At 44.0% G+C, this 24,854-nt stretch overlaps 2 protein-coding genes across 2 annotated transcripts; both read left to right on the top strand.

The window, feature by feature from the left end:
* Positions 1-12,437: 12,437 nt before the first annotated feature.
* Positions 12,438-15,221, top strand: LOC120662555. The gene has a single exon (XM_039941679.1). The coding sequence runs from the start codon at positions 12,438-12,440 to the stop codon at positions 15,219-15,221; it is 2,784 nt and encodes a 927-aa protein (XP_039797613.1).
* Positions 15,222-15,392: 171 nt separating this feature from the next.
* On the top strand, positions 15,393-17,500 carry LOC120662554 (replication protein A 70 kDa DNA-binding subunit C-like). Its single transcript, XM_039941678.1, has 8 exons — positions 15,393-15,536; positions 15,613-15,889; positions 15,989-16,085; positions 16,152-16,285; positions 16,385-16,466; positions 16,551-16,683; positions 16,762-16,919; positions 17,005-17,500. The coding sequence occupies exons 1-8, from the start codon at positions 15,393-15,395 to the stop codon at positions 17,498-17,500; spliced, it is 1,521 nt and encodes a 506-aa protein (XP_039797612.1).
* The last annotated feature ends 7,354 nt before the right edge of the window (positions 17,501-24,854 follow it).

Below are 24,854 nucleotides of genomic sequence, written 5' to 3'. Positions count from 1 at the left end.
GCTCAACGAAGTCGATGTGGAGGTCGACTAAATTACAGAAAAGATATGTTAATCGCAAAACTAAACTACCGAAGTCACCACTCAATGGCATGATTTTCAACATGAGATCCAATTTCAAGAAATTGGAGTGGCATGGATCCAACTGACCCGGGAAAATTCGATTCATGCGACCACAACTCCGTGAAATTGGGTGTCTCGTTCAAAATCATGCCACTCAATGGCATGATTTTCAACATGAGATCCAATTTCAAGAAATTGGAGTGGCATGGATCCAACTGACCCTATAGTTTTTCGATTCGTATTGGAACATGCTGCTGTTGATTGGGTGGCGGCGCAAAGTCATCATCTTCTTCATCGGCATCTCCAGACATGTTCAGGAACGAATCAGCTGTCCGAGCATCTTCTTCAGCGATTGCCTGGGTGGTGTTAGCCCTCGTATCTTCGTTTATTGCATCCAACATGTATTGCCCGGCAGCCTGCTCATCACCGAAGGGGTCCATCCTTAACTGAAACCATAAAAATGTGTTAGAGTATGTGTCCATCCTTAAATGAAGCAGGAGAATTCAATTCTTTGAACGAATATGCGTGTTTGAGAGAGAGAGTGTGTGTGTATGTTAGAGGGACAGAGAAAGAGAGAGAGTTAGTGAGTGTGTGTGTGTGTCTGTGTGTGTTAGTGTGAGTGTGTGTGTGTGTGTTAGAGTGTATTAGACAGAGTGTGTGTGTGTGTGTCGTGGAACGGGGTCGAGGAACGGGGTTGCGAGTTAGAGAGCGAATACGAAATTACTCGTCGTCGTTACTCTTCGTTACTCGTTGTCGTTACTCGTCGTCATTACACGAGTTACATGATAAATACATGAGTTACAGAAATACATGATAAATACATAAATACAACCATTATTCACTCTCTATTTAAATACATGATTAAATAAAGTCTCTCTAATAACTAAATTCTATAACTAAATTATACACAATATATAAAGGATATAAAGTGGCTAGGAAAGTCCTTATAGGCGTACAGTAAATACATAAATACTTGCCTTCCTCAAACTGCTCCTGCTGCTCAAACTGCTCAGAAGATGGCTGCTCCGGGTACTGGTACTGGGGTTACTCAGATGGATCAACGTCTACTCACGAACACATGGCCAAAAACAATACACAACATAAACATACATGCAAACAATAGCAAAAACTAAGAAACAGTACAACAATACATGAAAACAGCAACCAAAACTATGCTAGAAATATTCTACGCGTTACAACGATCGCGTGGACATAAAGAACGCCTAAAACGGAGCTAGAACGCGAAAACTAGGCTTAAAACAAGATCTAGGGGCTTAACTGTAAGAAAAACAGAGTTTCTAGGGGTTTTCTGCAAAAACCGAGGACCCAAACATAAATAACGCATAGATCTAGGGTCTAACTCGCAAAACTACAAGGGCTGGACGGCGGGTTCTATTACTGGAAAGTTCAGGGGGGTCCGTGCAAGATTTTGGGCTGAACTGCAAATACTTTTGAATAGGACAGGAGCGCGGGTTGATACTCAGAAAGTGCAGGGGCTCTTTAGCAAAATGTCCAGGCCGAAGTGGTATGCGCGGATCTGATCCATTGGATCACGATCCCGCGGCTCAGATTAGATCCGGATGTGATCTAATCTCGTCCGTGGGCTGAGGATCGGGCGTCTGGGATCGACTGGGCGCGCGGGGCTCGCCGGCGGCCTTGCTCCGCGGCGGAGCACGGCCGGAGTTGTTCGAACTCAGCGTTTCCGGGGTGAATCGAGCTGGGGTTTGGGTCGGGAAGGGACTACGCGACATGCGTTGTCCACTTGAGGCCTATGCGGCCCTCGGGGAGGTCCGTGGCGACGTGTGCTACGACGGCGACGGCCCTGCGCGGCGGGGTTCGCCGGCGCGTGGCGTGTAGGCTGCTGGGGTGCGCTATGGGCTAAAGCAATCTAGCGTAAAAGCATGGCAGGGACTAGAGGGTGCTCACCGAGGCTTTAAACGGTCGGGGGCGTGACACAACAGGGTTGGCGGCGAGCTCCGGCGGCGAGGATGGTGCGGAGCTCGGGGAAGGGGCGCTGCAGGGCTTGCTCCGGGCCTCCGGTCTCCTCGAATCAATGCGGTGTGTTGCTGCGGATGTGTACAAGGGGTCAGCGTGGCCGGGGGATCGCCAGCGGCGAGTAATCGCGGCGGCGCATAGAACTCACCGGCGCGGAGTTCCGGGGAAAATCCCGTGCGCGGTGCTCGTGGACGGGTCGGTGCAGGGGTCCTCCGGGCCTCTGGACTCCACGGGGAACTTCGTGATCGAGCTGCGAAGACGGTGGAGGGGTCAGGGAGGTCGGCGGTGCGCGCGCGGAGATGGAGGGCGGCGGCGGTCGACCGGAGGAATTGAGGAGCAGTGGAGAATTGGGAGGAAGAAGGCAACGGACTTTTACCCCTGGCCAAGGGTACCGGATCAAAAATTCAGCCGGTACCTATGTAGGCCTTAGGTACCGGTTGTATCTCCAACCGATGCCTTAGGTGAGGCCTTAGGTACCGGTTCTCCGCACACCCGGTGCCTTAGGGCCCAACGGGCGGGAAATGAAAAGCCCCTATGGTACCGGGTAGATTAACAAAACCGGTACCTTAGGCCTTTTGAAGTTCACTTTTCACTCTTCTTTGACCCCCTTTGAACGGAATTCGTCAGTATCCCAATGGTAACTCGCGGAAATTTGGGCTTCGCGACCACGGTTCGACTCCCGCGCGACGCCCCAATTTTTTTACCCAAATAGGACCCTAAGGTACCGGTTGGATTTTCCAACCGGTACCAAAGGTTATCTTTTCTTTTCCCCTTTCTTTTTCTCTTGTAAATCTATTAATTGCCTCATAATTCGTAATAAATCTGATATTTGCATAATAAATCTGATAATTGCCTAGAAAATCTAATAATTATCTAATAATTTAAATAATTGTCTAATAGTTAAAATAATTGTCTAATAAATTTGTTATTTGCTCAATAAATTTATTAACTGACTAGTAAATCATTCAACTAAGAAAATATTAACTATGGTTTTAGGTGCACAATAATAAATCATTTAAATGTACAATAATTTTAATTACTACATAATAAATCATTTAGGTGCATAACTAATTATTTTAATTACATAATAAATCAAATAATTGCATAATAAATTATTTAAATGCAAAATAATTCTAAATATTACATGATAAATCATTTAGGTGCATAACTAATCATTTTAATTGCATAATAAATCAAATAATTGCATAATAAATCATTTAATTGTCCAATAAATCAATTCATTGCATAAGAAATCTAATAATGTTCACAGAAAATATTACAAGACATAATCATTCAACTAAGGGAATATTAACGATGGTTCGCTTTACAATCGTCCCTTCATTATGATCATGATGTGCGTACGGAGCCTCCACTTCGGCTAAAAGAATACTTGTGTCAACCTCCACTGCGAACGGAGTCATATCTTCAACCTTATTGTATTCTTCTTCATCTGTGACATCGTCGACTCCCACAATTTTTCTTTTTCCTGCCAGAACAATATGGCGCTTTGCCTCATCTCCGGCACCTACAAAACTTGATTTATTCCTGGACTTGTCCTTTCTCGTTTTGCTAGACATGTCCTGCACATAGAAAACTTGAGTGACATCTTTAGCTAGGACGAATGGTTCATCTCGATAGCCAAGCTCTTTGAGGTCTACCGTTGTCATTCCGTATTCGTCGATATCGACACCTTTTCCTGTGAGTTTAACCCATTGATAATGAAATAGAGGTATCTTCAACGGCCCATAGTCGAGTTCCCAGATCTCTTCAATGTAACCAAAATATGAGTTCGTTTGGCCACTAGAGTCGGTGGCATCTATACGGACAGCACTATTTTGATTGGTGCTCTTGTTATCTTGGGCTCTTGTATAAAATGTGTAACCATTAATTTCATATCCTTGGTACATCAGGATTGAATTTGCCGGACCCCTGGCCAGCCAAGCTAGCTGCTCATGAATTTGATCGTTGGCCATGACTTCCTTCTGCAACCAGGTGGCGAATGAATCGTTATGATGTTTTGTAATTCATGTCTCAGACTTCAAAGGGTATATACTTCGCACAATTTGCATGTGCTCCTCCATGTATGGAGCCACCAAGGCTGATTGTTGCAGAACTGTGAGATGTGCTTTGCTCAACGTGGCATGATCTGTGGCATTTACTGATTTTCTTCCAAGTGTGCCCTTTCCAATCAGCCGCCCCTCATGACGTGATACTAGAATCCCAATTAAGCAGAGTTCTTCCACATAGTCAACACAAAATTCAATGACCTCCTCTATGATGTAACCCTTTGCAATGCTTCCTTCTGGACGAGCCCGATTACGAACGTATTTCTTTAGTACTGCAAAGTATCGTTCAAAAGGGAACATATTATGAAGGAAAACAGGACCAAGAATACCAATCTCTTTGACCAGGTGAACTAGAAGATGCGTCATAATATTGAAGAATGATGGAGGAAATATCATTTCAAGACTGACTAAACTTTGGACAACATCCTCTTGTAGCCTGCTTAAACTCGATGGATCGATTGCCTTCTGAGAAATTGTGTTGAGAAATGCACATAGCTTTATGATTGTTGCTCGAACATTAGCTGGTAGAATACCTCTAAGTGCAATTGGAATCAATTGCGTCATCAACACGTGATAGTCATGGGACTTTACGTGTGCGAATTTCTTCTCTTTCAAGTTCAGTAGCCTCTTTATATTCGAAGAGTAGCCTGATGGGACCTTGATACTGTTCAAATAGTCGAACATACTTTGCTTCTCTTCCTTACTAAGAGTGTAGCACGCAGGACCTAGATAATGACGTCCTTTATCCCTTTTTTCTGGATGTAGGGCGGCCTGTTGTTTCATACGTTGAAGATCTTGCCGCGCTTCCAATGTATCCTTTGCCTTACCGTAGACACCAAGGAAACCTAGAAGGTTCACACAAAGATTTTTTGTTAGGTGCATACATCAATTGCGTGGCGGACGTCTAAGACTTCCCAATAAGGTAACTCCCAAAAAATACTCTTCTTCTTCCACATATGTGCACGTCCGTCATCACTCTGCACTGATTTGCTGTTGGGTCCTTTTCCGAATACTACTTTTATATCTTAGACCATTTCAAACACCATTTTCCCACAACGGTGCCTAGGCTTGGTACGATGATCTGCCTTTCCATCGTAGTGAGCATGCCTCCTCCTTAATGGGTGCTTGATCGGAAGAAATCGACGATGACCCATATACACGATCTTCCTATAGTGCTTGAGGTACATGCTGTCGGTTTCTTCTAAACAATGGGTGCATGCCCTATAACCCTTATTGGATTGTCCGGAGAGGTTACTTAGTGTTGGCCAATCGTTGGTGGTTACGAAAAGCAATGCACGCAGGTTAAAATGATCCTCTGCGTGCGCATCCCACATATGAACACCCTCATCTTTCCACAACAATAGAAGATCCTCAATCAGTGGTTTCAGATACACATCTATATCGTTACCGGGTTGCTTCGGGCCGGGGATAAGCACCGGCATCATAATGAATTTCCGCTTCATACACAACCAGGGAGGAAGGTTGTATATACAGAGTGTTACAGGCCAGGTACTATGACCACTGCTCTGCTCACCGAAAGGATTCATGCCATCCGTACTTAAGCCGAACCTTATATTCCTCACTTCATTTGCAAATGTTGGGAATGTTCTGTCCACTTTTCTCCACTGCGACCCATCAGCGGGGTGTCTCAACATATTGTCTTGCTTACGTCCTTCTTTGTGCCATGGCATCAATTTAGCATTCGTTTTGTTCACGAACAAACGTTTCAGACGTGGTATTAGAGGAAAATACCACATCACCTTGGCAGGCACCCTCTTCTTGACACGCATCCCCTCAACGTCGCCCGGATCATCTTGGGGGATCTTATACCGGCATGCGTTGCATACAGGGCATGAATCCAAATTTTCATACTCACCTCGATATAGGATGCAGTCATTAGGACAAGCATGTATCTGTGCCTCTAATCCTAAAGGACAAACAACTTTTTTTGCCTCGTATGTTGTCTCCGGCAAGGGGTTACCCTCAGGGAGTAAGTTTTTTATAAGTTTCAGCAACTCCTCGAATCCCTTGTCAGACAAACCATTTGATGCCTTCCATTGCAATAATTCCAATGTGGTACCCAACTTCTTTTGGTCTTGTTTGCAATCAGGGTACAACAATGTTCTGTAGTCCTCCAACATACGCTTCAGATCTCTCGATTCCTTTTCTGTTTCGCAACCTTCCTCAACTTCGCGCAGCATCTGACCAAGATCATCTTCTACAACGTATCCTTCAGTATCTTCTTCAGGCTCACCCATTGCAGTGTCGTTGAAAAAGGAATTATAATTGGCTGCAAAGTCAGGAATCCTGTCCTCTTCTTCTACATTATTATCCAGCACAATTCCTCTTTCGCCATGCTTGGTCCAAACATAGTAGTTTGGCATGAAACCACTATTGAACAAGTGACTATGGATGGTTCTTGATGATGAGTAATCCTTCTCATTCTTACAGAATTTGCATGGACAACGAACGAAACCGTCATACTTGTCTTTCTCGGCCGCTTCTATGAATTTATGCACGCCATCAATGAACTCCTTTGAACGCCGATCGGCCATGTACATCCATTGCCGACTCATCTAGGTCCACAATACATTTATATACATCATTGTAGTGTACAAATAGTTCATTCATACTATAATAAATTTGAATTCAAATATATAATTGATAATGCATATAACTATAATAAATAGATACTATTCACTTATCAAATAAATTAAATGATAACTGCTTCTAAAAACCAATTGCTAAGTTATGGAGAAAAATAACTAACCTTTTTTGAAAAAAAACAAAAATTCGCCTCCCCTCCCCTCACTCAGCTACCATGAACAGTGAGTTCACGGCAGCTTGGAGGGGGGAGGGGTTGGGGTATTTATAGGCGTGGCTCAAAGGCACCGGTTGGTGCTCAACAACCGGTGCCAAACAAAAGGCATAGGCACCGGTTGATGTTACCAACCGGTTCCTTTGTTGTGGGCACATGGCGGCACCGGGTCATAGCAAAACCCGGTGCCATTGTCCACCCTTTAGCCACCGGTTGGTTCCACCAACCGGTACCTATTCCTCCTTGTGCTTTTGGTACCGGTTGGTGGCACTAACCGGTTCCTATATTAAAGTTTTGGTACCGGGTGATGCTTTAACCCGGTACCAAACCCCTTACCTTTGATCGCCGCTGGTCAAAGGTACCAGCTGCTTTTGCATCCGGTACTGATGCGTGACATTAGTACCGGTTGCAACAGCAGCTGGTACCTTTGGCCAGGACCTTTGGCCTGTTTTCTAGTAGTGCTATATAAACCATGCAACTCAGACCAGACAAACCAACATCTAATCCAATCCCAACCCGAAATTTGTCTCATCATCCTCAACCAACTTTTCTCCTCGCAAGATGAAGATGAGGTTGGGTGCTCCTGCTCTGGAGCTCAAGGGCCTAAAGAGGGCACTGAGCCAGCAGAAGACCAGACTCTACATCATCCGCCGATGCGTTGCAATGCTCATAACCTGGCATGATTGATCTAACAATTAGGAGCAAATTTTCCACACGTGTATCCTACTTTCTAATTGTTGGTTCGTTGATAGGGGATTCTGTAGGCTGCATCTTTTACCTGAATCCGTGATATATACTTTGACAAGGATCCACAATCAGGAATGGATGATAGCTTCTGTAGAAAATTCGAGAATTTATTTCGCCACTTTTTTTTAGATTAATTTCTGAAGTGTAAGCCTTCATGATGGAATGTCGTTGGTATGCAAGATGCAACTTAATGATGCCAAAATTTGGTCACCGAAGAGTAATCAGGCATCATACTCAACATAAAGGCTGAAGCTTTACAGTAATATGGTCAAATGCTTTGGTCGACGAACCAGTTGTTATTGTTTCTGGAGGTTAATCAGCTCATGGTCAACTCTTTTGTCTCATGTTTACTTGTTGGTTCTGCACAAAAAAAAATTACTTGTTGGTTGATCCTGCCATTATGGAGCATGATTTCAGTTGAAAAATAATCTCCCAACTGTTATTGCTGGTTAACAATGTGCTGACCGCTGACTTTGCGCAAGTAGTTGACAATGGGATATTCATGAGGCCACGCCGTTTCGGCGGCCTCCGAGCGTGTCCACGTTAGCCTCGTGAAGCTGATCCATTCGATGTAATTTGTGCGACTCAGATAAACTCATTCTCCTTTCTCTGAAGGTTGGGAGTGCTCATCCAGTGCAAGTTGATGTACTGCGTCAGGCTGGTCTGCAAGTTGATGTCGTCCTTCCTCCAAACTTTGAAAGCGATGTGAGCTTGTGCATTGATGGTGCTGCCACCTTCCTCCAAACTTTGAAAGCGACGTGAGCTTGTGCATTGATGGTGCTGCCACCAAGCCAGTGAAATTTGGTGTGCTTGGTAGAACCGTTCTCAAGGGAGGACACAACATTTAATGAATGTGCACTATTGCATATAGGTATCCATTTTCTCACCCGTCTGTTCATCTCTATAACTTTCCTTAACGTCTAGTGCGTCGCCTGGCTATAAAAGCATGGGGCTGCCTTCTTTTCATCGCACCCCTCCCTTCAGCGCACCCTCTCCCGTAGTCTTGATATAGTGCACACTTGAGCCCCTAGAATTCTTGGCAGCTGCAAAGATCTTTTGGTCTAGCTAAACGGTGTGTTTCTTAACATAGCATGCTATACAGCCATGTATAGTTTGAACCGGCAATATCCTAGATAAGTGACATATTCTAGAGAAGTGATTTGTGTAGACAACTGATGAGATATAATAAAGGTCCTACTATAGTTTTGGAGAAATAAAATTTGTATAATTACTGTGCTAATAGGGGTTATGAATAATTATGAGACGGAGTAAGAACGTGCATTTTGGGGGGCCTCTATAGAGAGCTCACGTGTTTTTTTTTAACTATGTACTATTTACCGTTGTTTAATACATTCCGTTGCTAATTATGTATTTTATTTGACTTTCCTTGCTCTAAGATTTGCTTTGGTTACCTTTTATTTGTGCCCTTCTTCTTCTTGACGTCCTTTTTAGCAGGTAGGTCTTGCAGCCTTCTGACACAGGTATAGAAATGCCATATGGATGCTGCTTCTTCGTCTAAATAGACAAGGAAAAGATGGCACGGTAAAGAAGCAGCTACCTGCACATCAGGTGTGCTGGCACCGTCATGTTGTTTCATCTTTTCCCTTGCTATACGTAGGTGTTCGTGCAGTACACATGCACCGAACAAAATATTATGCGTTGAGATCACAGGAAATTAATAATGGGCACCCCAAAATAGGAATAATAAATTAAAGAGCAACGTTTACCACCTTTTCGAAAAGAATTTTTTGAGGGTAGAATTTTGGGGAAAAAGTTTAGCAAATACAGAGCTGAAATTGTATACGGGTGCTCCTGGAAGGTGATAGGGCAGTGGCGGGCCCCATTAAATACAAGGGTACTCAACTGGATGCCATGATTTTTAACCAACAAATTTATGTATACAGTATATCCTATGTATTTGATTGGAGAAAACGAAAATTATACAACAATACAGGCTTCTGGTGTTCCAGTCTGTACTTTGGCCCAAAAAATCTAGCAGCCCACCTACCCCCGCTGGCCCACACATGCTCAAGTAGCCCAAAAAACGTGCTCCTGGCCAGCCTCCAGCCCAACCGATCCCCACCAGCGCCGCCTTGCCGCAACTAGTGCCCGGCCGGCCCGGTCGTCTTGTCCCTGGCGCAGCAGCGCTGCCGGCACAGCGGGCAGCGCCCGGCCGTTCGGCTCGACGAGGGTGTCCGGCGGAGGCCGAGCGAGCGCTAGGCCTACAGGAGCCCCGTCTACGCGGCGGCTGACGGCAGCTGAGTGGCAAGCTTCAAGCGTCCCAGCGCATACGTGCTAGGCCTGCATGCTGCAGGGGCTCTGCGTCTTCGTAGGGCCGGCGGCAGCCGAGAGGCGAGCGGCCACCGTGCGCTAGCCGCTAAGGCTGCACCACCGCAGGGGTTCCGCACCTCCGCGGTGGCCAGCAGCAGCCAAGCTGTGAACCGCGAGCGAGGAATTGCGTCTCGGTGGAGGTACTAATTTTTTGGTTCCGATTTGACTCCTGGTGGCCTGTTCGTCATGTATTATGGAGCACTAGCGATAAGAGGTACCTAATATGTACTAAAAGTATACAGCTGCCTACTTACTTTAGTTTGATCGTTGCGTTTGATCCAACTTAGATAACTCATTCTGTTCCTCTTATATTATATAGCCCATTTGCACTAATTGATGTTGTACTCACTTATAGATTCCAGGTACCAGGATTTAAGCCATGAAAAAAAATTATCCTTGTGAGAATTTGAATACCATGTTCGAAATCCTGAGGCTGGCCCTGTAATAGGGAAGATTGGGGATAATGATGTCCGCCAGATAATGGAAATGGACTTAGCGATCCCGCACAGAGAACCTGTTTGGCCTAGGAGTTTTTTTCCCTGCAAGGAACGAATTATGCAAGGAATAATTTTACAAACACAAATACCAGTATGCGTGGGATCCATGCAGGTTGCCTGCACTTGTTTGGTGATTATGGAAACACGAAAAAGCTGCCCATAGACTTTTGCTCTTTCCATTCTCATGCCCCAAGAGTATAGTTTTGATTTTATTGACCTGATAGTTATGCTAGATTTTTTCTTCCCTTCTCCATCAGTGGCAACTGCTGAGGGTACAGTTCGTAGGAGGCAGGCTCGCCGAAGATCCACAAGACAGGGAAAGAAAGACGGTGAACTGAATGATTCTTTGTGTCCACTTTATAGGTTCCCCTATTTATTAGTGAACGCTGGTTTTGATTCGTGGTGCAGGAAAGTGTCTGGCCCAGGCGGAAAATCAAGGTGTGAATATTTAGCCTAGATTATTTTATTAGAGGCACTCATAAAAGAACCATTTGAGTGATCATTTGTGTGGCTTACCTATTCTCCTGATGGCTGTACAGTGTACCTTACACCTGGGATTTCATACTACGGCCCTCCTACGCACGCGTGCCAATACTGCAGCGTGCAGTTCTGGCACCAGGAGCGCGTGAAAAGGTCCTACTCAGGTGAAGGAGGCTGTATTCGTTTCCATCTTTGTTGTCGTGGAGGTAAAGTTGTCTTGCCGTTTCAAAGGGATCCTCCTCAGTTCCTGGCTGGGTTGCTGGATCCACACGGTGATGTTTTGTCTAAATACTTCATTAAGTCCATCAGATCATATAATTCAATGTTCGCTTTCACATCACTTGGTGCCAAAATTGATACTGGTATAAATAAGGAACCTGGGCCATATGTGTTCAAAATTAATGGTCAGGTCCATCATCGGATTGGTTCTTTGCTACCGGATGAGGGTACACCCCCAGTGTATGCACAACTCTATATTTTTGACACTGAAAATGAGATTCGGAATCGAATGTCAATTTTTGATAGGGACAGGGAGTGCGATAAAGATAATGGAGTTGATAAAAAAAATTGTTGAAGGCTTGGTACGGATGTTCGACGAGTCGAATGAGCTGGTAAAATCATTTAGGGCAGCTAGGGACCTTTTGGGAGGAAGCCAAGTCCAGCCTTTACGCCTTAGGCTCCTGCACGATAGGTCAAAAGAAGCACCTCAGTATAGTGCACCAGCAGGATCTGAGATAGCTGGTTTAATAGTAGGGGATTTCTCCAAAGATAAGAAGAGTTCTGACGTAATCATTCAGGATAGAGGTGGTGGGCTTAGAAGAATCAGCAATCTTCATGCAAACTATATGGCCTTACAGTACCCAATCTTGTTCCCTTATGGGGAGCAAGGGTTCAATTTAGGAATTAAATATAACCGTTCAGGAACTTTGCATGTTGGAGTTAGGGGTGAGGTTACCATGCTTGAATATTATGCTTTCCGATTACAGCAACGTAGATGCGAGGCAACAACGCTGATACGCGGTGATCGGCTATTTCAGCAGTACATTGTTGATGCTTATGCATCTAAAGAGGAGAACAGGCTTAGATACATTGTAAAAAATAACAAAAATCTAAGGTCTGAGGTGTACAAGGGTATTGAGGATGCTCTGCTTAAGGGTGATGTGGATGGAAACAATGTTGGGAAAAAGGTTATTTTGCCTGCTAGCTTCACTGGGAGTAAAAGATACATGATACAGAACTATCAGGATGCAATAGCAATCTGTCGATTTTATGGGCCCCCAGACCTGTTTATTACTTTTACCTGCAATCCAAAGTGGCAGGAAATAGTTGACGCTCTTGCATTTATTCCAGGGCAGAGGCCTGACGCTAGACCTGACATAGTTAGCCGAGTCTTCAAATTAAAGGTCGACGAGCATGTTTCTGAGTTGAAGAAAGGCACCTGACATGGCCCTTGTGGCGAGCTTAATAAAAAAATGCGCGTGCATGAAAAACAATAGGTGCTCAAAATTCTTCCCTAAGGGTTACGAAGCAAGCACAGTAGTGGGTGAGGATGGTTTCTTGCAGTACAGGCGCTGGGCTGAGGCTGCAAATTTCGTTGAGCGATACGGAATCAGGCTTGATAATGGGTGGGTTGTCCCCTATAATTTGGCAGTATTGAAACGGTTTAGGGCCCATATAAATGTGGAGTGGTGCAATAAAACCCATCTAATCAAATACCTGTTTAAGTATATTACAAAAGGTCCAGACCGTGCTAGGGCTGTCATCGAGACCTTTGGAGCTGGTGTGTCCTGTTGTGATTCCCATGGTGAAGCCATTAGCAGCCTTGGTGACCAGCCAGTAAATGCGCAGAAGCACCCTGATGATGTTGACGAGGTCCGGGAATACATTGATTGTCGCTATTTATCCTCCCACGAGGCTATCTGGCGTATGTTCAAATTTGATATCCACTTTAGGACGCCAGCAGTGGAAAGGTTAGCTATGCATCTTCCCTTGATGAATAGTGTTGTGTACCCAGCTGACCAGCCATTGGCCAATATTGTAGATGACCCTCGTTACATGCAGACAACATTAACAGAGTGGTTTACTGCTAATACGATTTTCCCAGCTGCTCGAGAGTTAACATACATAGAATTCCCAACAAAATGGGTTTGGAATAGAAAGGCTAAGGCATGGCATTCACGTAAGGGATCTAGAAAGATCGGCAGGGCTATATATATCAATCCTAGCTGTGGTGAGCTCTACTACCTCCGTATGCTTCTGAATGTTGCCAAGGGTGCTACATCGTATGAGGACCTTCGTACAGTTAGTGGTGTCCTGCACCCAACGTTTAAGGATGCGTGTCAAGCTGCTGGACTTCTTGGTGACGACAATGAGTGGCGTGAATGTCTCAAGGAAGCATCTGTTTGGGGTACAGCTTCTCAAATGCGCCAGTTGCTTGTTACTATAATACTTTTTTGCTCTGTTTGTGATGCACCTTCTTTATTTTCTGAGTTCTATACGTACTTCACTGATGATATACACCATAAAATTAGAAAGATGGTAGGCCTGCCTCGTTATAAAGTGCCAGAAGAACATCTGAGAAATCATATCCTACTTGAACTCGATAGATTGTTTGTCAAGAATGGTGCCTCAATGACTGATTATGGCCTACCAAATCCTGATCCAACCCTTTGCAGCAAGATGAAAAATAGATTGATGGCTGAGGAATTAGCTTACGATAGTGAAATGCTCTTGCATGTGCATGAAACTCTCATTAACCAATTAAACTCTGAACAGAGGCATATATATGATGTTGTCATACAGTCAGTTTATGGGAAAACTGGTCGATGCTTTTTTGTATATGGGTATGGTGGAACTGGGAAGACATTTCTTTGGAATGCAATCATTTCACTCTTGCGATCGGAGAAACACATTGTTCTTGCTGTAGCTTCATCAGGGGTTGCTGCGCTCTTGCTCCCAGGAGGCCGTACTGTGCATTCTCGATTTAAAATTCCCATTGTTATTGATGAGTCGCCGATGTGTGATATTAAAAGGGGTACTTTCCTTGCTGATTTAATAGTGCAGAGTTCTCTGATAATATGGGATGAGGCTCCTATGACTCACCGCCATTGTTTTGAGTCGTTGGATCGTAGTATGCGTGACATTCTTGGTCAATTGGACTCCTCAAATTCTGACTGGATGTTTGGTGGGAAGACAATGTTACTTGGTGGAGATTTCCGGCAAGTGCTGCCCGTAGTTGAGGGTGGTAATAGGCTAGACACAATTGATGCATCAATCACCAACTCTTATTTGTGGGACCATGTTAAGATACTAAAACTTACAACCAACATGCGCATAATTGGGATGGGGAGGAGTGGTTTAGCAGCTAAGGAGGTGAAAGACTTCAGTGACTGGGTATTGAGTGTTGGTGATGGTACTGCAAAAGGTACCGTTGAGATTGATGACGGGGACTCGGAGCTGATTGAGATACCAAGTGACATCTTAGTCCCAAGACTAGATTCTGCTATCGATGATATTATAAGTTCTACTTATCCCAACTTGGAGGCATCATATTCAGACCCAACCTACCTGAGGGAAAGGGCTATTATAGCTCCAAAGAACGACACCATCGACAAAATTAATAGCCGTATTCTTTCTTTAGTTCCAGGCAATGAAAAAGTATACCTCAGCTCAGATACATTGGTTGAATCCTCAAAGGAGAATGGTAATCTAGACTTGCTTTACCCTGTTGAGTTCTTAAATTTGCTCCAATTTAAAGGTATCCCTCATCACAAGCTTATGCTTAAGGTTGGCTCCCCTGTCATGCTACTGCGCAATTTAAATCAAAGCGCTGGCCTTTGCAATGGTACACGTCTTATAATAACACAGTTAGGTGCTCGGGTATTGGAGGCTCAAATTATAATTGGATCACACATTGGTGACAAGGTACTTCTTCCTCGGATTGCCTTGCATGTATCAAGCACTAAATGGCCATTTGTTCTTAGTAGGCGGCAATTTCCAGTTCGTTTGTGTTATGCAATGACCATAAACAAGAGCCAAGGGCAAACTTTGCAGAATGTTGGCCTAAACTTGCCACGCCCAGTTTTCTCCCATGGTCAGCTCTACGTTGCTATATCACGTGTAACATCTAGGAAGGGCCTTAGGATCCTAATTGACGATGATACAGACCCAAATACCAATGCTACCCAAAATATTGTCTACAAAGAAATCCTCCGATCCCTTTGGTAATTTTCCTATGCATTCTCATCTCCACACACCCCATGCCATTTAGGCTATATCTTTATGTCTAGCGCACTCAGCATGCATCCGCATCTTATATTTTTTTAAAAATATCACATACCACAATCCTCCATTTGACAACAGTTTCATTTGTTTCCTTGCTGATTGATCTGGTAACAGATGGAGTACAACTTATTGTCACAAATAAATCCATCAAGACACAATTGGTGCATTAGGGTTAGAGTTGCTAGGATGTGGACGGTATCTGGGACCTCTAAGGGGAGGTCTTTTAGTGGTATGGAATTTGTTCTAGTTGATGAAGAGGTACGACACTTTACATATGCATCTGACATATTTTCCTTAGTAGTTGCTATGTGATTTTCAATTTTTGGTGCATCAGGGCATAGGCATTACAGCTTCCATTGGGCAAAAAGACATGAACAAATTTGCCAAACTTCTGGTGGAAGGTCACTCTTATATGATAAAAAAATTTCAAGTTAGTAGGCAAGTAAGGAAGTTCAACACTGTTCCTAACAAACAATCAATCTTCTTCACATCATGGACTACTGTTGAGGAATTATCTGCTAACTTGGCCACAAATCTGCCGCATTACTTTTTTAACTTCATTGACTTTGAGGATTTAGATCACAAGGGAAGGAAAGGAGATGGTTTAGTAGGTACGCACCCTCAATAATTATTTATGTTCCAGCCTTTGGTTCTACATTAGGCAGGGCATTTTCCATTGTATGATGATACCCTGAATGATTGGGCAACAGATGTTATTGGTCAACTTACAACCATCCATCCAGTGGTGCAGAGTAGTAGTTTGAATGGTTCTTCTGTTAGGAGATCAGTGGAGATACGTGATCTAAGGTTTGCTCCAAGCTGATTTACAATGTTTCTAGGGTTCCTATGTTTCTAATGAGCATAATGTTGCAGTGATCGGGTTTTGCCCGTAACATTATGGGGGGAACACGCAACATCTTTTGAGGATGAGTTCCTTATTGAGACCATTGGGAATGATGAGCCGGTTGTTATCATTTTTGCTGGGATGCAGGTGAAGACGTTCTTTGGTGGGTATTAGTACTTCCCTTGCTAATCATCAGTTACGTACTATGGGTGCCAGGCCCACCTTGCTGTGTTCTAACCCACCAAACTGAATGCAAAAATAGGTGCTACAACTTGTGCAAGCGGTTCTGCAACGAAGTGGTATATCAACATTGATACACCTGAAGTTAATGCTTTCCGTGCTAGGTTGCCTACTGTGCACCCAGTTATTTACCTTTGCCACGTATTGCATGCATATGTGTTCTAAGGTGCACTTTATTCTGCTTGCAGCTTAGAGGGAAGAGGTTCCGAGGTCGTGCTCCTACCGGGGGATGGTGGTGCGGCTGCAGGCGCTATTGACGATGCAACATCTAATAGGAAGAGCATATCGGAGCTCCTCTCCTTGGATCCTCACGACAACAATGTAAGCCTGTTTCTAAGGGTAGGTCCATGTAAAGTTTTTATGTGAAAGTAACAAATTCTACCTTGTTTTGTGTACCAGGATGTCCATTTTACTTGCGATGCAAAGATTAAAGAAATTGATGTTACAAATGGTTGGTGGTACAAAGGGTGCAGTAAGTGCAAGCGAGGGCTAAAGCCAACTTTTGAAGGATTTGAATGTACTAACTGTGATGAAATGAAGCCAGTAGTCATTCCCAGGTAGCCCTTATAATTTGATACTGCATTCCCTTCCAAATCCCCATCTTGTAATTTATTTTTGACGTGCCTTATATTGGTATTTTAGTTACAAGCTAAATGTGGTTATCGAGGACAACACTGGCCGTGCAAAAATATTTCTGTTTGGAGGTGTGGCTGAGCAGGTTGTGCGGCGGACTGCCGCTGACCTCGTGGAAGAAAGTTCATCCAACCAAATTTTGCTGCCAGCATCCCTCCGCAGCCTTGTTGGGCGGTGGTATGTGTTTCAGGTGGTTATCAGTGAGCAAACCTTTAGAACTGGGCAGCTCTGTTTCCAAGCTAGGAGGGTGTTCATGGCTCCAACTGTTGCTGGGGAGCAATCTAGATGTGCTAGTGGCGATGTGCGTGGTCCTCCTGGTGGTTCGTTCGCAGCTGGGAGCTCTGGAAAGGAAACCGAAGATGGTCCTACCTTAACTGAAGTGGTCTTAGATCCAGAAGGTGGACCCACAACGCCTCCTAATGGCAAGAACTCATTGACTAAGGGAAAGGAGGTCCCCCCTGGAGCTAATGAAGAGTCTGGGTATGTACCTTTGTCCTCTACGTGATAGTTTGTTGTGGCACTATTAGAATATATTATTATAGCACAGTTCCTGCGTCCTGGAGGGGTGCAGAGGCAACACCAAATAATAAAGCAGGGAGCACTTGTGCCGGCAGCCTAATAGTACTTTTTATGGTGCAGAAGTGCTCTGGGTAAACGTTCGCGGTCTGCTCGGAAGGAATTATTCACCTCGAAGAAGGAGAAGGCTAGGTAACTTATGTTTTGGCCTGCCGCACTGTTGGTTAACGTTGTACATCTAATTTGACTTTGAATACTTCAACTTTACAGTGCCGATTAGACCTGTGGCTCCACAACGTCACCTATCGGCTCCTGCTCCTCTGGTTCCACCAAACAGTGCTTGCTGCGTATGCCTTGTTCTAGTGCCATGTGCCCTGATCGCCAGTTCACCACTCTGTCCTTATAAGCTTGTCGAGGAATAAAGGGATGGCTGCTTCGCCTGCATGCTTCGTCTATGTACTGCAGTTGTGTCGGCCTCCGGCTTGGTGCTGCCTGTATTCTGAAGGCCACTTTGTTATTTTAGTGTAGAAGAATATTTATGTTTAGGAGTATTTTAGTATAATATTTGTATTAGGGCCCTTTCCCTTTGGGTTGATGACTCCGTGTCACCTCATTTCTATGTGGCCTGTTGCCGATCGGTGTGCCATATATCAGCTTTCCGCGATAAGGCACAATGGCCCCTTCCCAAGCGTACCTGCAGGTGGTCCGGGTATGTACTGTTTGTCGGGATGACCGGCTTGATTGCCCCCCGTAACTCTACGATGGTTTCCACATGCCTGTTTGGGCCACTGCCGTCCCTGCCTCCATGGAAGCTAACTCTGCGTGGTCTCATTATTGCAGGTACAACTGTAAGGTTTTAGGGACCAGAACAAGACAAAGTCAAGCGCCTTCTCAGTAGTAATAATCAGACTAGGAATGTTATTGCCTTAGACACAACCTGTGCATGCAGAAAACATTCATGTGCAAAATTATATGTATTGACTAGAGTGGTTTTCCATAACATTTCTAGGAGTGAAGTTGGTGATAATAGCATCAATATCAAATTCACCGGATAATTTCTTGTCGACGCATGCACTTGATACAGTGGTATGAGGTGGAACCACAAAAATATTACGGATATTATCATGTGGACAACCCTGGAAGCCCAGTATCTGCTGTCCTTCGACGTTCGGTCAACCAATAATTAATGAGCAGTTGCAATTAACATGTCCTTGCAGCCACGTATAAAACAAGACGCGCGGTGCTTGAGAGGAACCACCGTTCCTTCCCTCCCCAAATTATCTAGAGCGTTAATGTATGTAGGAGTGTTTTATTTTAATCGAGGGTTGTTCAGTCATTTTATCCAACACAGGTACATCTCGCTGTTCCCTGTTCTGGAAGGCCATCCTTGGCTGCTTCAATTTTGACCTCAATCAGCGGTCAGCATCCGCCTCTGGCCCGCCAGCGGCAACCTGCCTTCCTTCACGGCCGGCGCACGGCCCTCCCTCGAGGCCTAGACGTCGGCTAGCACACCACCTGTGCGGCGGCGACTTGAGCATGAACTTTCCCTGCAGCGGTGGCAAGCAGCGCGTGCCTCTCCTTTGACTGGCCACCATGCCCGCATGCAGCTCTTCCCTGCCTGCGGCAGCCTGCGTATGGCCCTCCTTCGACCAGCCATCCACGTTTAGTTGAAAGGATAATAAAGAAAAATGCTAAAATATTCTTGCCATTATAGAATTTCGGACTAAATATTTTTTTATTTATAGAATGGCAAAAGAGATAATAAGTGTAATGTATATTGTATATATATATAATTTGTTTAAAAATAATGGTTGTACAAACTAACAGAGCCGTAAAATAAAATTAGGTTACAGTTTAAATTGGAGATCCCCACTCTAAATAAAAGTGAAATAGCTTGCTAAGCCGAGGATGAAAGTGTGGGCCCTAAAATAAAAGTAGTTTAGACCTTAAATGGAAGATCTAGCATGGTCGATAGAATAAAATAACTAACTAAATTGATGATGAAAGTGTGCTGGATGTGGTGGGCAGGTTAGAGCACTACAGTAGTGGGTACCTGCACGCATGCTATACACAAGACGCTGCAATGACCAGGCACCGGCAGCTGGTCGACCTGTTCTCTAATCTGACAATTTGGTTTCGCCTATTTAGGTTCGATTAGGTTTGCGACGCGGCTGCCTCCGGATGCAAAAAGATGTGCTACGTGCCTTCATTTTCCCGATGCTGCGGCCGGCTCTAAAAGCAAAAAGGTGCAACACTTGGTGTTCTGAGGCTTCGTATATGGACTGTTGGGCCCCCTTTTTCCTTGGGCCCTCGACGGTCGCCTCTACTGCATGAGCCTGTGGCCGGCACCACCCGGCTCTTGCCCGCTCTGATCTCCATCGATGGCGCCGGTTTTGAAGAGTCTAATAACGAGAGCGTGGGATTACGCAAATGAGCAGGTGAGCTCGGCTCCCTTGGTCGGGCCTACCTGTTTACGTAATGATATGTCTATATATATATATATATGCACCGCTACTATGTGCATTTTCATTGAATGCTATGTGCACTACTATGTTTCTACATAAACAGTCAGTTTCCTAGCCCTTACAAAAAAAAAGTCCCTTTGTAGTTTAGAACTTGCATTGTTTCCAAGGTCCTCGTATTTTGATGGGAACTCTTCCAGATGCTTGCCAGTGCTCATTGATGGGAACCCTCTACCGACATACTTGAAGAGAGTCCTCGCCGTCTAATCATTTGCGTAGATACAACTATAACCTTGTTTATCCAAACAACTGGCACGTGACATTGCTTAGATTTAGGCAAGTACCAACCGCCATATATACACATTGTTGCCGCTAATTTTTACCTAGTGCCACAACTACCCTGGTGCATATGGTCAATAAAGCAACCACATATCTCATATAGGTTACAGGCACCCGCGTCGTTTACTCTGCCAAGTTTTAGATGGAACGCCCTGCTCACCACTTCTCACACCAAGAGCGGTGTCATTGGCATAGGTCAGTGGAACGGTGCACGTGATGGTCGGGCCTTGCGTCGTCTACGGCTTCGAGGTGGCATAACCTCCTGCTCTTTGAGTGAGCGGCTATGTGGTCCTGTTTCTTGCGTCTTGAGTAAACCTCTGGATGGTGTGACCTCCTTCTTCCTTGTTTTACAAGTGTCACGGATCACATCATGCAAGGGACGACATCGGAGGCTCACTGCAGGATTTCCTGTGCTGGTGTGCGCCTCACCTTCTAACTGAATGCAAAAGAGAAAGGAGCAGTCATAGGGTGTGCCAGTTTTTTTGGCAACTTTATTATTTGCAGAGGATAAATTAGACAGGTCTTTATACCTTGCATTGCACCGAGCAAAACCTGACAGCATCCTTTAGGCCCCTGTTGCACACCACGCATGCGAACCTTTGGGGGCGACCCTTGAGACCGAGTGGAGAATAAGCAACACAGGATCTTTTTCTGAGATGGATTACCCTGATACCGTTGATGCTATATATTTGTATTCCTATTATATCTATCACACCTGGTAGATCTACTACTCGCAACACTTCACTTAATGATGCCTTCCACACCTGCTCGATGATTACTTATTTAGGCTCTTCCTGTGTGAATGGGTACAAACAACAGTAGAATAGTGTATTTTTTTACAAAAGTGGCAAATAAAAGAACCTGGAGTATGCGATGAGATGTGTTGTCTACATGACAATGAAAACATATAGCCTCTTCATTCAGCACTTGGCAGTCCAGACAAAAGTAGACGCACATGTTTTTTCTAAGGTCGTAGTGCACTGCACATGGGTGGCCAAATTCGCTGCGGAGTAGTGCGGCCATCTGGTCAGCCCCTATGCCTACAGCAGCCATCGCTCCCACTGCAAAAGGTGGCATACATTTATAGATTTCATCTGCCGGAGGAGGACCTCTTACATCTACTAAACAATGTGCCCAACGGTATTACAGTCGGCAGCCTCCATCCAAATATCTAACAATGGTAGATCGAAATGATGGTCAAAATGTATGACGAGGCAGATAACCACTTTGGCAAGCAAATTGGCAAATGTGATGGGACAAACTTTGGGAACTTTTGGATACAGAAACAGGCAAACATCAAAAAGGGTGGAGCTTTGGAGTCAAAGATGCGCGCGGATAAAATTTTCAACAAAAATCAATTACAGTAGGCTTCGCGAGCACAGGTGGTCTATAGTTGTAATACTTGTATTGAAAATTCATAGACGATTGTTGATCTTCACCAATAATCAATGAAAAGCCCACCCGATCTAAAAAGGGGTATAACAAAATGAATGAAGCATAAAGCTTGCTCATGGGTGGTGTTAGGTACTTCCACCTTAAATTCGCCTAACATCCTCCGTACAAGTGCCGGTCCTGGTATATGGTTATATTAGAAATATTGTACTAGGTTCCTGGTTTTATGGTGATAGGCGCGGGGTGTGTGGGAAGGGGGGGTGGAGAGCATGGAGGTAATGCCCTCGAAGGAGCATATATATGGTCTATTTAAAGGGATGCACTGTTTTTAGATGGGAAAACCCCTTATAGAAAAAAAAAAGTGTTCCGTGTTTACTTGGTGCACGCAATTGATGCATAGGAACATATACAAGGCAGACCATAGACTGAAAAGTGGCATTTACTTTCTTTTGCCAGACCTGTACTTCATGTTGGTCTACATTGTGCACATCAAATCTGCTCACTTGTTTTGTTTCTGTCACATTGCATCACATCAGTACAGTCCATATGCGTAGACTGTTTATGTCGCGAAAAGTTGGGTTTTCATAATGTAGTCTGTCTCGATGTTATTTGACAACTAATATCCCATCGTGGACTAACTAGACTTAAAAGATTAATCTCGTATGAAACAATTATATTGTGCAATTAGTTTAATTGGCAGCTCCATTTAATATTCTATACATGTGTCCCAAGATTCGATGCGGCACGACCTGCAGAATTTTTTTTCCAAAAATAAACATAACCATAGTTGATTTAAACCGATTGCTCGCAAGAGGGGATACAAGAAACATCGGCTCAACACGCTTTTTATATATGTACTCACTCCATCCATAGAACAATGCAACTCTCTTTTCGAGTAGTCAACAAGTTCAAATTTTACCAAACTTGTGCAGTAAATTACATTCATGTATGCCTTTGAATGGATGTGGCACGACAATTATATTTAATAACTAATTAATTGTTGCCTATTTTATACAATAAGCATTAGCATTATCTTGTATAGATCAATCGAAACATGAACTGTTTGGTTCACCAATCAGCGGGACTTGTATTTTTTTTTTGTGGGCGGATGGAGTACAACGAACACCAGTTAGATATGCTTTTGATATCTGCTCCCTCCGTTCCAAAGAACAAGTTATTCTAGAATTTAGAGTTTGTCCCTAAAAAGGACTCATTTTACTCTATTTACAAAATGTATCTGCCCATAAAAACCAATTAGTGCAAAAAATGAGTAAAAAAATAGAGTAAACATGTTTATTCTACCATATTATTAATTTTCCCTACAATTACTATGATTACTTGTTTTTTTTGGTATACAGGGAGTACAACCACTGTGCCCATATTCTTTAAATGGCCACCAAACACTATCACCTACCACCGCCTCTAGAAATAGCTCATGCCTCCAAGTACCATGCATTCAATAGCAAAAAACAATACCAAAACTCTGGAAATAGCTCATGCCTCCAAGTACCATGCATTCAATAGCGAAAAGACAACACCAAGACGTACAACCAATCCTCTTTTTTAAGATGCGACACTAGTATATAATAGGTACTTGAAACCATTACTACTATCAGCACCATTAGTTGAGCTGCAGGTACCTTCCTAGGACACAGAATTACTATATATAACACATTGACCAGTACTTGCACAGATGGAAACCCAGTACCGCAGCAATTTATATTATGTGCCGTCCTACTTAACTTCCATGAATTCCTCCATTGTAGTGTTATCTCCATCCAAGTGGTTGTTCTTCCTAGTGGGCTCCTTATCTTCCTTTTCACCTTCTGTGCGCCCAACTATCTTTTCCTCCAGCCTCGATATTTCTTCTTCCATCCTAGCATTCTCTGCAAGTAATTTATTGTGCTTGTTTTGTAGGTACGGGTTGTTCCTCTCAAGTACGTCTCTTTCTTCGATGAGTTCCTTGCATACCTTAGCAATATTCATGACTCTTTTCTTCCACAGCTTCAGTTGTTTCCTGCTGAAATCATTGATCTTGATGAGACCATATTTCTCCAGAGTATTGACAACTTTACGAGCGGCCTTCCCAACAGCTCTTCTTGCGGAAACTGATGACTTGCCTGTGAATTCTCGTTGGCCTCTGTATCCCATGGATACCCAGTTCACAAGGTCCACTTCTATGGTAGCATGGAACGTTCCGCTCTCTCCCTTCTCATACGCTATTTTTGGTTCCTCCAATCCAAGCTGATCTATGATTTGTGCTAGAGTCTTCACATAACTTATGGTCAATTTTGCCATCTGGCCTCCCTGGAATGGTATTTAAGAACAATTAGGGCCTGCATGCCACTATATGAGTATATGACTTAGAGTACAGAAAATCTTGAATCTAGGATGTGTGAGGCTACATTATTTCTTAACAATTAAAGGGTAACTGAATCAGAAAGTTAATTATGCTTTGAAAATGTGTAATAAGGATATCTACTCATCCTGGTGCTCCTTTTTTACGCTTCTACCACCATCGCTATCGACCGGCGGAGCTCGGTTACCCATGTCTAGCAGGGAGTTGCCTTATCATCCATCTATCTCTAAGGTGCAGGTATGAGAGCTCTCCGAAACTTTCCATGATGTGTTTTCATAGGTGCCTAACGAAAATTCCAGCGGCGAGCAACCCAATAGTAGGAAGTGTGGAATTAAAACTAAACTTTGTATGAACGCTAGGAATTTATGAAAATAGGTACAGAAATACACCTGTTATGGCTACACGTACCTTGTCCACATGAACTTTATCTTTCATTTTATAGAGGTTCCTATGATATGTTTGTCGCAGACACAGCAGCACGGATGTCGAGGGTGGCACCTAATTAGTTTTGTCGTGCCAATTGCATTAATTGACCTAATCGGTAGTGGGCATTGATGAAGGTAGGGCCACCGGCCACGAGCTGTTGCAGACAGTGTACGTTCCTTATGTCATTTTCACTTGTTCCATCCGATATTGGTGAGCTGCTCCATCGTCTCACATTAATTATTACTTGCTATGTAGTTTTCCACTGTTTTGCGGTGGATATGGATACCCGGCGGAGTATGTGCTTTGTCCGTCCTAAAAAACAATCCAGCCCTAGCTTCTTGAGAGCTCAAACAATTCTAGGTTTC

The sequence above is a fragment of the Panicum virgatum genome, chromosome 2N, assembly GCF_016808335.1.
Source record: "Panicum virgatum strain AP13 chromosome 2N, P.virgatum_v5, whole genome shotgun sequence".
Taxonomy (NCBI): Eukaryota; Viridiplantae; Streptophyta; class Magnoliopsida; order Poales; family Poaceae; genus Panicum; species Panicum virgatum.
Note: the sequence above shows the minus strand (reverse complement) of the source record. Positions and strands in the feature narration are given on the sequence as shown.

What these genes read in the sequence shown, in the direction of transcription:
- LOC120662554 (XM_039941678.1), top strand. Translation starts at nt 15,393, where the DNA reads ATGGAGTACAACTTATTGTCACAAATAAATCCATCAAGACACAATTGG. An exon ending in GAAAGGAGATGGTTTAGTAG is followed by an intron (nt 15,890 to 15,988) that starts GTACGCACCCTC and finishes ATTGGGCAACAG; the next exon opens with ATGTTATTGGTCAACTTACA. An exon ending in AAGCCAGTAGTCATTCCCAG is followed by an intron (nt 16,920 to 17,004) that starts GTAGCCCTTATA and finishes TTGGTATTTTAG; the next exon opens with TTACAAGCTAAATGTGGTTA.
- LOC120662555 (XM_039941679.1), top strand. Translation starts at nt 12,438, where the DNA reads ATGGCCCTTGTGGCGAGCTTAATAAAAAAATGCGCGTGCATGAAAAAC.